The sequence below is a fragment of the Alexandromys fortis genome, unplaced genomic scaffold (genome assembly GCF_014885135.2).
Source record: "Alexandromys fortis isolate MF-2015 unplaced genomic scaffold, M_Fortis_MF-2015_v1.1 scaffold_32, whole genome shotgun sequence".
NCBI lineage: Eukaryota > Metazoa > Chordata > Mammalia > Rodentia > Cricetidae > Alexandromys > Alexandromys fortis.
Window position 1 is genome coordinate 5,307,136 of NW_026067938.1, and position 15,211 is coordinate 5,322,346.

The 15,211-nt window shown below is 42.8% G+C and overlaps 1 protein-coding gene across 3 annotated transcripts in view; it reads left to right on the plus strand.

Annotated features, from left to right (window-relative positions):
- Tenm3 (teneurin transmembrane protein 3) overlaps positions 1 to 15,211 on the plus strand; it is a 606,148-nt gene that overhangs the window by 160,359 nt on the left and 430,578 nt on the right. For all 3 annotated transcript variants that reach the window (XM_050147272.1, XM_050147274.1, XM_050147273.1), the window contains exon 2: positions 5,086 to 5,393. In XM_050147272.1, the coding sequence (XP_050003229.1) occupies positions 5,162 to 5,393 (232 nt within the window). In that variant the 5' untranslated portion in view covers positions 5,086 to 5,161. The remainder of the gene's footprint in view (positions 1 to 5,085; positions 5,394 to 15,211) is intronic.

Sequence of the window (15,211 nt, forward strand, 5' to 3'; positions counted from 1 at the left end):
TGGTATTTGGAGGATTTATTGTTTTTATTTTTATTTTTGTTGTTGTTGAGTTCCTTTTTCTGTCAGGTTCAAGGTAGATTTAAATGCTATATCTGGGGGCTGGAGAAATATTCAAGTGGTTAGAGACATTTGCTGCTCTTGCAGATGACTGGAGTTTGGTTCACAACACCCACATTGGGCAGCTCTCAACAGCCTGTAACTCCAGCTCCAGGAAATCTGATGCCTTCCATCTTCTGTGTCTGTGATCTCCTCTGTGCGTGTGCACGTATTCACATAGACACTCACAGCATAAACAAACAGTTAAATCTTTAAATACTGAAGCTACAGTTGAAGTTAGGGTTTACCCATCTCAGTTATAAAGCTGGAACTGCCTGCCTGTTTGTTTATTCATTTGTTTGGTCTCATCTCTCAAGGTCTCCAAACGCACTCACTGCTCTTTGCATTGTACCCCCAAAAATCCAGTGTGAGCCAGAACCATCATGCGGCATAATACTCTGCGTACATGAAACCCATTGAGCCTCATGCAGTCTGTGACTGTAAGGAGTTGTGACTCACCGTCATTCCCCGGAATCACAAGAAACATTCATTGTTCCACAAGTCACTAACCATCGAAAAGATCAAAATTCAGAGTATAGCATCTCCTGAATGCACACTGCCTTCCCACCATCATGTATGTGCAGTCGGGAAATTGAGTGGATCCATTCCATCAGGACATCTGCATTGTAAAGCAACAAATAACATAGCGATACAAATGCTTTAAGTCCAGCTGTGATTTTCAAAGTACTATGATGTTTAACTGACCTGTTTTTTCAAGGGGTTAAGGGAAATTAACTGTGTCCGAATGGCCATACAATGTTGTTCTCATGTCAACTCAAACAGCCCATTTTTGGTTAACTTGCTTTGCAGGACTCCTGTTTCCCAAAGGCTGCACTGCCCGCCCCATCTGTTGGGTTCTTTATGTGGGGTCTGCGCATGAGCACCTTGTCCAGTGTGAGAAACCAGAAGTCGCTGTCAAAAGATGTCAACGGTTTAGCACTTCCCAAGCAGTCACAGTTCTTAATCTCCCCCCTTCTCAGCCTTGAGTGGAGGAGATAACCCAGCAGACCGCCTTTGAAATCATAGTGAACTCATTGACTCCCATCAGAAGCGCTTCAGTGGTTGCAAGCATTGCAGTGTAGATTAAATCCTCAAAGAGTCTAAACTGTGTACAAAAAGTGGAATGATAGAGAACTTCTTGTTGTTTTGAGGGTCCAAGATCAAATTGCCTCTGTCTTTGATATTATATTCCATTGATCTTGATTTATCATGACCACTTAGAATTGCTTTGCAAACAAAACCTAGTTATCTGGTGTTATAAATGTCCTAGAATGTTAGAGTGCTGGGTGGACGTGGGTGGTGTACTGTCGTAGGTTCAGCATCCACAAAGCTGACACATGGGATCACAGGTCCAAGGACATCCCGGCCTGTATAGCATAACAGAACCCCTCTTCCCCCACAAACTTAACTGGAGAAAAAGTTCAAGACTACTCTGTCCATTAAAGGAAAAACAGACAAAGAGACATTCCAAAGTGAGGCCGAGAAACAGCTAACTCAGCAGTGTGGTACGTCCCTGCCATGCCCAAGGCCCTGAGTTGTTTCCCAGCACCATAAAACAAAACGAATGTTATCTTCAATACCAGTGTCTTAACATTTAATTAATATGACAGTACCACAGTGTCCCTTCTTTCCTGTGGTAATACACTCATGTTACTGTATCAAAGAATAACGTGAGTACATAGCTTACAAGAACACAAAATTGAATCATGAAAATTAGAAAAAGTTTTTGTTTTTACATTTTAAAGTGAATTGCACAGACTGCCAAAGATTCGTTCTTTGGGGTATGGTTTGCCTGATCCCCTTCATCAGGAATGCTAGTTTTAAAACACATATCAACTTAAAATGCAATGTGAAGTTCTGCAACGCCTTGGAATTCCAAATGTCTCTTACTGGGAATGCTTAAATGATATTTTTCTGTTCAATTAAAAAGACTATTTGATGACCATTTAATTTTGAGATTCTATATAGACTTTCCTCCAAAGAGCCAAATGCTGGTTTTGGAAGGAAATTTGTGTTGAATTTAAGACATATTTATTCAGTGTGTCAAAGGAGAAATTATAACAATGCAATTGAAAGATCATTAAGGCCAATTAGTGTCTTTTTCTTCAGATTCTGGAATCAGGCCACTGATCACTCTGTAACACAGAGTCAGTATTTTAATAGGCTCAGCAGACAGGTGAGTTTTTATAAGCAGAGAAGGGCTGTTAAAAAAAAAACACAGAAGCAAAGAGCAGCGACCAATTGTTTGGAAATCACACTTCCTGTAAGGTGAGAACAGAAAGAGAAACTGGTTGGCTAGAAATTTCTTTCAGGTTAGTTTTCATAAGAAACAAAGCATGAGACCATGGTTACCACATTGATTGTCCCCCCCCCCCCCCCCGCCCCCTTTAGCGAAGTTGATTGAATCTCTTGCTCCGGTGGTTAAAGGATAATCTCACGGTTTTTCCTCTGAACCTTAGCATGCATGACCCACTTGGGTCCTAGTGTAGGAGCCTAGTCCCCATTCCAAGCTCCTCTAATTTCTATTTAACAATCCCGTAGGAAAGTATGTTACTATCTCACTAACCAAATGGAGGGTCCATTTGAGCAGTAACATTCCTTATCCACTCCTGGGTCTTCAGCACTCATGGAGGCATTCAGTAAATATTCACCTAAAATAATCTCTGTTTGGTTAGAATAATTAAAATAAGGAAACTCATTAATTTTATTATAGTCTCTGTCACATTACCAGAAGTTATTCTTTATAGTAAGCTAAAAGGAAAGCTACAATAAAAACTCAGGTTTTATTAAGAACTTTTAGAAGAATTTGTAAGAGAAGAGCAAATTCATGAATCAGAGTCAGTAAAAAATATTACGTTAGAATACAGTTGCAATAAAGAAAAAAATGATGGAGAAATGAAGATTCTTTTTGAACAATCTGAAATATTAATCACTACTTTGAATGACCTAGTTCAATTCAAAAGTAGGGGAATGTGGAAACCCATTTTAAAAAAGCCTTGATTGGTCGTTCATGTAGTGGGGTGTGCAATTAGGCTGAAGATGCGGCTTGGAGAGTATCCCAAATGTTTATAAGTAAACACAGTAGAGTCTGTTAATGCGCGAAACAATCCCACACCAGTTAGAATTTAAAGGAGTATTTATTTTGGGGGGTAAAACTCACAGAACACCAACCATCAGGAAAGGAGCCTAGTGGCTGGAGCAGGAGCCGGAAGCAAGCACCGGAACCAAGAGAGCCAGCCAAGGCTTGCTGCTCTATTTCAAAGATAAATAGACCACACCCCAGCAGGCTGCTATTTCAACAGCTATTGGCTGAAGGAGCGGTAGATCCTTCCGGCAGCACCTCCTGCTTTTCTTTAAGTAAGAGCGGAAGGCGCTCCCACAGAACAGTGGGCTCCTACTTCAGCGGCTATTGAGCAGAAGTCCTCTCGCGTCTGTGACCATCCCAGCCCAGAGTTTTGCCCCACTTCGAGTATCTGGATGGAAGGCAGGCAGAAGCTGATAGTCCTAGTTGTCAGGTCAAGATGGAGGAAGGAGACTTGTTGACAACCTCAGTGTAAGCGGTGTCAATGTAGGAGAATCAGAGGCTACGAGACTCCGCATCAGAAGCACGCCAAAGAGCGGTATGATGGGTCTAATGATAGACAGTGGAGAAGGGGCAAGACCCTCTTTTGCATGGGGAATCTGCATGGAAGAAAATACCTAAATGGAAATCACAGCCCTGCAGATTCAGAAGCAAGGCGAGGAACAGGGGCTGGCCCGCAGTCTATTTCAAGTGGATTGTGGACTCCCTGGGATAAAAAGTAGATTTCGGAAGGTGGGATTGGAGTAGAGCAACACACCGAGGGTTAAGATGGAGCTCCTGGGAACCTTCAGGTTAAAATGAAGGACGGAATGAGAAACAATACAGACAAAAGAGGATCACAAAATGCGGATTAGCCTTGGGCAACTTTCCTTCTTCCAGCTAGCAGCAGACTCTGAGCCCTGTCCACTGTCAGTTCAGCAAATTCAGGAAAAGGACAGTTGCTAAGCAAAGAAACACAATTTGCTCTGTTCCTTCTAACATATTCTTGCTATCAGCAGTTCCAAAAAAAAAAAAAAAAAAGGAAAGAAAGAAAGAAAAAGTGCCCCCATCAAATTAGCCACTTGAATTGCCTTAAATATCAGGGTACAACTGATTAAGTTCACATGCTAGGGAGGAAAATAAGCGCTTTTCAAGAAGGGGGTTAGGAGAGGGGAACAGCTCTTTCCATAGTTCAAGACATTTAGGGCCTTAACACATGAAAATTGCCCTCTGAAGCAAAAGTCTTTGTTTAAAAAAATTGAATACACTATTCAATATATTTGATGACGTCCCAGCTATAAGAATCTCCCAATTTATTCCCTTGCTTTAAAAAGGTGAAAAAAAATTAATAACATGCTTTTTTTGGGAAGGAAAAGAAAGGAAATTTTTTTTTACGCTAAAAGTAAATACTGTGGGAGAAAACCGTTCCACTATGGGATATTGAACAAACTATTGCAGCCAATTTTTAACTGGCTTCTATAATGATATTCAAGCTTGAGTTTAATTTGTATTTTGTGTTATTATGATGGTGGCCAATCAAGTAACATGCTTCCTACAAATGTCCAGGGCAAAAAGTGTGCCACACCTGTTGGCATTACAGACTGTGTTATAAGAATCTTTTTTTTTTTTTTTTTTTTTTAATTTTTCGAGACAGGGTTTCTCTGTGGCTTTGGAGCCTGTCCTGGAACTAGCTCTGTAGACCAGGCTGGTCTCGAACTCACAGAGATCCACCTGCCTCCCGAGTGCTGGGATTAAAGGCGTGCGCCACCACCGCCCGGCCTTGTTATAAGAATCTTACAGATATCAGTTCGATATTAAAAATGGCATTCTGCCTTGCAAAACTCAGTCCATTGACTGAGACGGCTAGCAAGGCGTCAGGCTATGGACAACGATAACGCTGACGTCATGCCAACCTTTTATCTTTGCAGAAAGGCCAGTGAGACTTGAACTCTGAGTGGGCCGTTGGAACAAGCGGGACCGATGTGCCCAGAGAAGGAATGAAGTATGGATGTAAAGGAACGTCGGCCTTACTGCTCCTTGACCAAGAGCAGACGAGAAAAGGAACGGCGGTATACGAACTCGTCCGCAGACAATGAGGAGTGTCGGGTCCCCACGCAGAAGTCTTACAGCTCCAGCGAAACCTTGAAAGCTTTTGACCATGATTCCTCGCGGCTGCTTTACGGAAACAGAGTAAAGGATCTGGTCCACAGAGAAGCAGACGAGTATACTAGACAAGGTAGGTACACACTCTAGTCAAGCACAAGGCATGGGGGTGTGTTCCTAACTTTGGGGTGCCCCTGGGTTTCAAGCCCTAGATGGTGAAACGACTATTTTTTTTTTTGTCCTGGCTGATAGTTTCAATTTTGAAATACCCAGTGGGTCACACAGTATATCAGATGAGAGACAGAAAGTCACCTCTGACACACGGGCTCACAGACCTGGGTCCTCACATGTGTGGAATAGAACTCCTCAGCCCCACATCTGTGCACGTATGAAGTTGAGGGTTTCTCTACTCACAAACAGTGCTATTGGAGATGGTGAAGGATAACAGGGATTGTGAAAGAAAATCTCACAAGCACCCATTAGAGTAGAGTTAGGGGTCTAGCTAACCTCACATTCCATCCAGCCCGTCCATCCACTAGTGACTATATTATAAAAGATAGTGTCTATAGTATACAACCTCATACTTAACACAGCCTACATTTCCCAGATGGCCCCAGGACTTGGTCATTTGCATACATTTCCTGCCCATTTCCTCACTCTGTTTTCCTGCTCCCTGCCTTCCATTCAAATGGTGACACTTGTAACTTTAGTGCGGCATCCTAGAATGACCGATTCTCGTACTTGTAAACAAGTCGCGTGTTTTAAGGAGGGCACACAGTTAACTTTGTCTTGTACAAGAATGAGGTGCGGGCAAGGTTTCGCCAGTGAAAATAAAACCCTCTTGCGTGAGCTTTTCAAAGTCCATAGACCTAGTAGTGCCCCTCGGTTAATTGAATCGGGAAACTAGGAGATATGAAACTTCAGGAAGAGCAGCGATCTGACTGTGTTTTTCAGTCGCCTCACTGACTGAGTGACTGAAAACTTGACATTCACCGGGACCAAATCTAGGAAACTTTAAAAAGGGATGACACAGAAGGAACATTCATGCCGGGCATAATCCCAGCACTTGGGAGGCAGAGGCAGGCAGATCTTTGTGAGTTCGAGGTCAGCCTGGTATACAAGAGCTAGTTCCAGGACAGGCTCCAAAACCACAGAGAAACTCTGTCTCGAAAAAAAAAAAAAAAAAAGAGAGAGAGAACATTCATTCATTCATAAGTCATTCAGGAGGCTCTCATTTGCTTACCCATGATGCCTTTCTCCTCTGCGTTACTGGAGAAGTCATGCCAAATAGAGTGAAAGGGTATTCATTTGTCAAAATCAGTTTATATTGTAAAATAAATTTACCCAATTTCCTGGAGAGAGATTCCCCCTCAAAAGCACTCCTTACTATATACTGAAATTTCATGAAGAGGAACAAGATAGCTTCAGATTTTTTTTTTTTAATTCTGTTTAAAAGAGATACAGAGCGCACTTGGCCGTGTACCCTTGGGAAGTCAGCAAACACTCATATGATCCTTACACTGTATACTAGAATGCTGAACCTATTTTCCCTCTCATATTGTCTCCACAGCTGAAAAACATTATCAACATACATTTTTCACTATTTTTGTAAAGTCGGCAATACATGCCATCTGAACTCTACATGAAGTCTTGCTTTTCTTTAACAAAAATAACTGGTTAGTGCCACGTCGTGGGAAGAGTGGTAGAACGGCCCTGCTTTTTCAAGCACTATTAGGAGAAAACTCGGTCGCACATGTGGCAAAAAGCACCGGGGAGGCTCATCCCCACCCCAAGCAAGCGTTTTAGTTTTGGCAGAGAGGAGGATGCTTAAACCAGGTTAAAAATAGCTCACTTAGATTTTCACCTCCTAGGCAGTGCCAAGCCAGCGCAGGCTGTTGTGTACGACAGTGGCGACACCATCTGTGGAAACCGTGGAACCCGAGTTCTTAGGGGACCAAAGAGTACTATTACTCAGCTCCTTGCAAGCCAGGGACTAGGGAAGGAGAAAGTGTGCCAGGCGGCAGATGGTGGCCTCTCATCTGGATCCTAGTGGAGGAATGGAGGGCGGGGCGGAGTTATGAGCAGAAAAGAAGGGAAAAGCCAAGATACGGTGCTCAGAGGTACAAGCACTCAGTCTCAGGCCCCTGCATTGGCGTTCATTAAACAATGGAACGTATGGCTAATTCTTGCTAAGGTGTGCCTGTGGGGACTGTGCCCATGCGCTGAGTGGGCTGGGTGTGGTCACGTGATGAAGGCTGCGCAGCCGACTCGCCCGCACATTGAGACAGTGAGACTTGGAGATGCCATGGTTAGCTCTCCCAGAGAGGTGACTTGCGTGGAGGACCGTTGAACCCCCAGCTCTTAGCGCTTAGCCCCAAAGCTCTGAGCGGGTGCCAAAGAAGAGAACAAGTCTTAAAACCTGTCACGTGCTTTATGGCAGTAAATTGTCTGTGATTCCCTCTTAACACGTAATGGTTTGGATAGTGAAAAGCGAGCACATCTAAGTCACATACAGGAAGTGAAACTGATCTGAATTGCTAGTGGGTAGATGAGGATTAGCACCAGAAAAATCGTGTGAATTCTCTCTCTCTCTCTCTCTCTCTCTCTCTCTCTCTCTCTCTCTCTCTCTCTCTCTGTGTGTGTGTGTGTGTGTGTGGTGTGTTCCTGTGTCAGCCAGAGGTTGACATCCAGCCTACTGCTTTTTCCACGGGTGCTGGAATCTGAACTCATGTCCTAATGCTTGAACAGCAAGTGCCACTTTCCCAGCCCAAACTTCTCCTTTGTCCTCCTTCTTAGAACAGGATTGGCAGGCATAGCAGAGAAGCAAATAAGCAAGCTTGCTATCAAACCATGTTTTTCTTGAGCAAGCATAATGGAAAATTCTCCCGGGCTTTCTTTTGCTTTGAACCTGACAAATGTCAATTTTTTTTCCTTACTGACTATTATGCTGTGGGATTAGTTATTTAATTGACAAAATGTGCTTCCTGCCACAGTTCCTGACATCATACACACAATAAAAATGAAAGATTAACAGTATTAACAGTAGCCAGAGATCTTTGAAACAGTTCCAAAGAATCGTGCTAATTTAGCTCATCTAAAGAGTTTTGAAACAGGTTGTTCCCTGCATCCCTCTGTTCCTTAAGTGACACGAGAAAATGCCATTTCACCTGCAGGAAGGGATAAAGAGAGGCCCTGTTGATGCAATTACATGGGGACCTCAAATGGAGAGATACAAGGTTTTTATTTTTATCAACAGATTCTGCTGGCCTGTCATCACATTTGATTTTAATCAGATTTTTATGGCTTCACTGACTGGCAGGTGACTCCTGCTAATTACGTGTTATATTTAGATCCTCTAAAGCTGGGATGATTTCAATCTCACAGTTATGGGCAAGTGGACTGGATCTCACACAGACCTCTCTCTCCCTCCTTCTCTCTCCCTCTTTCCTCTTTCCCTGTCTCTCCCTCTTGCTCTTTTGTTCTCCTTTCTCTTTCTCCCTCTCTCTCTTTCTTTCTCTTTCACTCTCTCCTCTTTCTCCCTCTCTCTCTTTCGTTCTCTTGTCTCTCTCCTTCTGTCTTTCTCTCTTTCACTCTCTCTTCTCTCTCCCCTTTCCTCCCTCCCCCATCTGTCTCTATCTCTCTCTCTCTCTCTCCCTTCTCCTCCCTCTCCCTCTCCTTCTCTCTTTCTCTCTCTCTTTCTCTTTAAACCTCCTGGTGCTTTTTTTTGGCCGGCAGAAAGAATTGCTCTTTCTGCAGTCCTGTTGCTGTCTGTATGTGTGAGGGGTTTACCGGTGACAGTGACATGTTCTGCATTCTTGGGTACTATTTTCTTTGATTCCTCTTTGAAGAGAACTTATCTCATCAGGTCAGAGACACATTTCTTACAAAACAGCTGCTAACCATCAGCCCACAGTTTGGGAGAAGGGATAAAATGAAAGGTGTTTTTTGTTTTTTTGTTTTTTTTTTTTTTCCTGTGCTAGAGCTGTCCGTGCTATGCTCATGTGTCCCTGAAATTCCTGAGGAAACAAGAATAGATATAAAGCCCAACATGGAATATTGGTTTGAGGGTTGAAATTTGAAAGGCAGTTTCTCTAAGAATAAGAAAACTTTCATTTCTCTGAACTGCAAGCCTACAAAAATCCCCCCACCCCAAGTAGTCCAAAACCTAAGTGTTTAAATATAGTCTTCTGTGTGAGGGTAATGAACTTAAGAGTTTTAAAACACACACACGCACACACAAGTTACTGGCCACAGATAGGAAGGTTATCACTGTCAGTCAGCATCGTATCTATGCTGATGTATCAACGAAATCAAAGTAAGAACTATCTTTGTATAGAAGGGGAAAAGGGAAGGCGGATCCAAGACAGGCTCCTGATGGCTGCTGTGCATGACTCATCTCTGGTCTTCACCAGCTGTGTGGCCTCACCCTCAAAAACGCATCCCTTTGGGGCTTGCTTTCTCTTTATTCCTAGCAGAATACAGTTTCCAGAAGCCCTGCTCCCACAAATGTGCCTCGTGAACTCATCCGTGGTTAGTCCAGGTTCAGTTCATGTGTGGTTTGTGGAGTTCTGTGGTGAGCAGTGAGAAGGAGCAGAGGGAAAGAGAAAGGTACCCATGTGGGCCACCTCCTAAGCTAAGTCTCCTTGACTGCTGAGCTGGGGCAAATTTGCATGGTAAACAAACACTATGCCGCCTGGCTACATCCCCAGCCCTACTTCATCTTTTGCATATAATTCTGTCCCTTGTTAAAGAAGAAACAAAAGAACACTAGACGAGCAGTTTGGGCTCTCTGTAAATGTATTCCAAGGATTCTGGCATAATAGTGGCTTGAATGGTTTCCCCTTCCGCCCTCCTCCTAGCTGACCAAGCTGAGTGATGACCCCTGATCAGCACTGCAGATGAGCTGAGGAGCTACCAGGGGCCTGAAGGGCTGAGTGAAGGCAGGTGTGTTTTCATTTGTACCCCATGAGAGCTCAGAGCAGGCGAAGACCAGAAAGAATGCTGCCGTAGTTTCAGGGTTCCAGACAGAGGCTGGCCTGTCTCTGAAATGAAACTTACATGTAAGTGGATGTCCTCTTACAGGGACACCCGCTTCCTCGTCCTCTCTGACTGGATGGAAGCTTAAACAGATGCTTTTTCCCCATTCTTGGTATCATTCGAATGCCAGTTCGGAGATCTGTCTCAGGAACTAGGCAGTCCGGTTCTTAGGGAGTAGTAGGACTTCCCGTGGTTTCTCACAGAACCCCAAGAAAACAGCAGGCTTAATGGCATTGAGCAAGCAGTGAGCAGAATAGGAGGCAAAGAAACAAAACAGATGGCTTTCAAGGAAAAGGGACAGTAGAGATGAGAGAGGATGATCTGAAGTCAAGTAGAAAAATATGGGAGCCAGAGAGGTGGCTCAGCAGTGAAGAGCAGATACCGCATTTGCGGTGGAGCTGAGTTCGATTCCCAGCACCCACACTGGGTAGCTTACAAACTCCTATAACTCTGGCCTCCTTGGGTACCTAAACTCACATAGATATACCCCCACACAGACAGATACACAATTAAGTATACAGAATAAAAACACCTAAAGGAATCTGTAACAACAAAACTTAAAACCAACAAAAGCAATGATAATCAGTTACTTGAAGAAAAAAAATAACTTACAAACCAAAAAATAAAAAAGGCTGGGGATGTAGCTCAGTAATAGAACACATGCTTTGATCCTGAATTAAATTCTGACCGCCAAAATAAAAATGAAAACAGGTAAGATAAAGTAAATAATTTGTTGAAGAGAGTAGTATAGTCTTAGCTGAAATCCAAATTAATTATTTTTAAATGACAAATAAAATGAATACCCAAAACAGAAAGCAAAATTCAGATGGGTGTGCGCACACATATGAACACAATACAGAAATGTACATGTAGCACACATTCACTATACACATATACACATACTCAGTATACACTAAGATCAGCCAAGAAAAAAATGCTTTAAGAATAAAGCTATCTTATTATTTTCTAGCAAGACAGACAAGTTGAGTTTCTTCTCATTTACAAAATTAAGATTATATGGGTGTCTAAATGTGCTAAGTAGAATTGCAAAGGAGTGGAAATAGCGGGTATTGGGATAGAGAACGACAGCCCCAGGGTCCGCACAAATAGAGGACAATGTGAAAAGGAAGGGCACTCTTCTCACCAGTCACTAGGTCCGTAAGCACGACCGTTCTAACAAAAGACTGGCCACACAAGAGCATACACACGTAATGTCATGGTAAACTATATAAAGAAATGAGAATTCAGGAGCCACATGAATGTGTGTGTTTATGCTCAGATTTGATGAAGTAGTAGATAAAATATTGGAAAAGTATGGGCGGATGTGTAGGAGGAGGGAGGCCGCTTGTTGGTTCCTGGCCGCCCAACTAGCTTAGACCTGAAATAATCACACAAAAACTGTATTAATTAAATCACTGCTTGGCCCATTAGCTCTAGCTTTGTATTGGTTAACTCTTACATATTAATTTAACCAATTTCTATTAATCTGTGTATCGCGATGTGACAGTGGCTTACCGGCTAAAGTTCCCAGCATCTGTCTCTGACAGCTCCGTTGCTTCTCTCTTAACCCCGCCCTTCTTTCTCCCAACATTCAGCCTAGCTTTCCCCACCAAGTTCTGTTCTTCCCTGCCATAGGCTCAAAGAAGTTCTTTATTCATTAACCAATAAAAGCAACACACAGACAGAAGGACCTCCCACATCACAGATGGGATATTATTTGATACTGATCTAGAAATAAAAATCTTCTGTTTTAATATTTTGAAGTTTTGACACTTTGAATCCTTAAAACAGACAATAAACAGACCACCAATAGGAAAGGCCCATTTGTGTGTATTGACACGCCAGTGTGGGAGTCACATGGTAGATGAGCTGTGGAGAAGAGCCAGGTGGCTGGTTTACACTGCATTCTAAGCTTCAGAATGAAGTGCAGCGCAGCCTTGATCTTCTGGAGAAAGGTGTGACCCAATGACCTGCTTCACAGAAGCGGGCTAAGGGGACAGTGACCTTTGTTCCAGTCATTAAGGGGAACTCCGGGTTCCCAAAAGTCTAGGCTTGATTATCTGTCTCAATATAACAGCTAAATAAATAAGTAATAATGAAAACCAGAAAAAAAGACATTTAATCTATGTGCATGTTAGAAAGAAGAACAGGAAAAGGGGATTCTGGTGAACCCCTAAGTCCGTCTTTAGGGAACTGATATGAACTTTAGTTTTAAAGAGAGAAAGAACATGAAGGAGAATCAGTAGGGATGTGTGAGTGAGTCCTGCTGGTCTACCTGTCCTCTGGTTGGGAGGAGATCAGTAGGGAGGTGTGAGTGAGTCCTGCTGGTCTGCCTGTCCTCTGGTTGGTCACTGTCTTGGTTCTACTTCAGCAAGGTGTCCTTTGCTGGAGTGGACATCCTGTTTCTTAGGAGATTCCTTCTGCTCCATGGCATGGCCTCATCACCATGGAGGATCACCCTCATCTTGTGAGGGGTTTTCTTCTGTTCCTGGGGGGGAGAGAGGGGCTCTGCTGTTTCTGGATTCCAGGGAAACTGGCAGATTTAGAGCAGTGATTGTTACTGGAATCTCTCTCTGGAAGTTTCTCCCTTATCAGGTCCTTGTGATGTCCCCCAAAAGAATGCCAATGAGAAATAGTGTAGCTTGGAAGATGGAGTTTGCTACTGAAAAATACAAGGCACTCTTAAGGGTACAAGTGGACAGTAGCTAAGGAGATCATTGAGATAAAAATATTCTCATGGGGTCAGCATAGCCATCCCTTCCCCCAAAAAACAACCTAAAACAAAAATAAAACACAAATTCTCATGGGGTGAGAGTGGACAAAAGCCAAGGGCACCACTCTGTTGACTTACATTTTAGGCAGACTTTATGCTGGTTCTTAAAGTCTTAAACAGCTTTCTTGGAGGGCATTTTTCTGTCCATGTGATTGACAGTGTTTATTTGAATTAAATCTTAATGGAGAGGGCCATAGTATGCCTTTGTTCTTTTTCAGAGAGTCTCTTGCTAGATATTAATCTTCTATTCTTCATGACAATTTAGAAAGTCCTAGCTCAGCCCAGGGGCAGAGACACAATTCAGACCTTATTCTTTTGAGCAGTAGCCCAAGTCCTTCAGTTTTTGTTCCTGTTTTTATAAGGATTTGTGGATTTTAATGCAAGAGTCCATCTTCAGTGACCCTGACTAGTTTAGGAGTTCAGAACTGGACTTAGACATTGTGTAAAGATGTCAGGATAAGAGGTCTGGGGATACCCTTCCTTATCTCTTTGCCTTCAGCCATGAAGGAATGAACTAGTCCAGGGATTGCGAACTCCTAGGGAGACAATCCTTGAGTGATTAAGATGACTGTATGCAGAGATAAGCAGTTGTCCAAAGCAAAGGATACACAGACAAAATGAAGACCACTGCCCCGCGTTCGTCCTGCTTTGAGTTGCCTTATTGACCCAAGTAAATAATAAATGCTTTCTCGAAAACACAGTTCTTAGCTGCCAATCATCACCGTGTTTGCTTCCACCATTTTCTCAAATGCCAAAGGGCCGTATCCGAGGTAGCACATTCTGAGACCCATCATACATCTTAACCGGATGTGAAGGCTTATGCCTGTAATCCTAGCCCTTGGGAGGCTGAAGCAAGAGGAGCCCTTGGCTTTTAAAGCAGACTTGAGGTGTATATCATTTGTCTGTCTGCAAAACGGATACCCATTTAGGGCAAGTAAAGATCCAGAGGCTGTGTCAACACTGTGGGTCATAGTATTCGAGAAGAGACAGCAACTAAGGAAAATCGAAGGGCCAGGAGCGGGCAAGATGATAGCAAAAACTTACATAGTGATGGCAGAACAACAGGCAGAGTAGAAGGGTCACTGAGATAGGCAGGTTCACAGGTTCACGAGAGGGTGAGGCTGGAACTAAAGGTGGTCAGGAATCGCTGCCAGCTTCAGTGGTTGTGGGAAAGTTGCTGAAAGTCAATGAGTTCCTCCCCAAATCACGTCTCATCTGAAGGGAAGGAGGGGAAACCCTTAAGAAATAGAGCTTTCTCTGAGCGAAATAATTGCTATCTTGCATTCATGTAATAATGAAAAACACGTATTTGAATATGAATGTCAGGAAAGGAAGGTGATCATTAGGGGAAGGGAGAAGCACAGTAGACCTACCTAATTAGCAGGGGGAAAGGGGAATAAATGGCAATCTGGCCAAATTAGCAAAAACAGCTCCCAGGAAAAAGAGGAAACAAGGAAAATCATGAATAATCATAAAGCAAGATGGAAGGAGTCACGTCTATAACACGCATTGTATGAAATATAAATGTTCAGAACTTTGACATAAGCTATTCACGTGGTTCATAAAAGTTATTGGTATTCATAAGGAACATGCTTCAAATGCCTTCTAAAAAGGTGGAAAATAAGAGATTGCCGAGTAAGTGCGTGCAATAAACAAAATAAGGGTCGCTTTATTAATATCTATAAAGATAGAAGTTATTATTAAAAAAATTTAATAGGAATGGGAGGGTAGCTCTGAGACAGAGTACTTATGTATAGCTCACGTGAGGCCCAGAGTTTCAAATTCAACCATGCAACAAAGGCAGACTCTTCAACTGCACCCATTAAAAGGCATAATAGTTAAAGTATCTAAAGCAAAAGGTATTAGAAAAAAGCAACCTCATTAAAACACATTTATAATATGTCATTTTAAATCGCCCTCTTCAGCCAGATCTAAAAGAAGAAACAAGAGAGTCAGCGGATAAGCATGGTGGTGTATAGGGTAACCCTCGAACTCAGGGAGCTGAACCAGGCAGATGATGAGTTTGAGGCGAGACTGGGCTAAGTGCACAGTGAGATTCTCTCTTTAGCTATAACCTGTGCGTGTCCAGAGAGTATAACGCTGAATAGAAAATGATACATTTGAAGCATTATGGAATAATT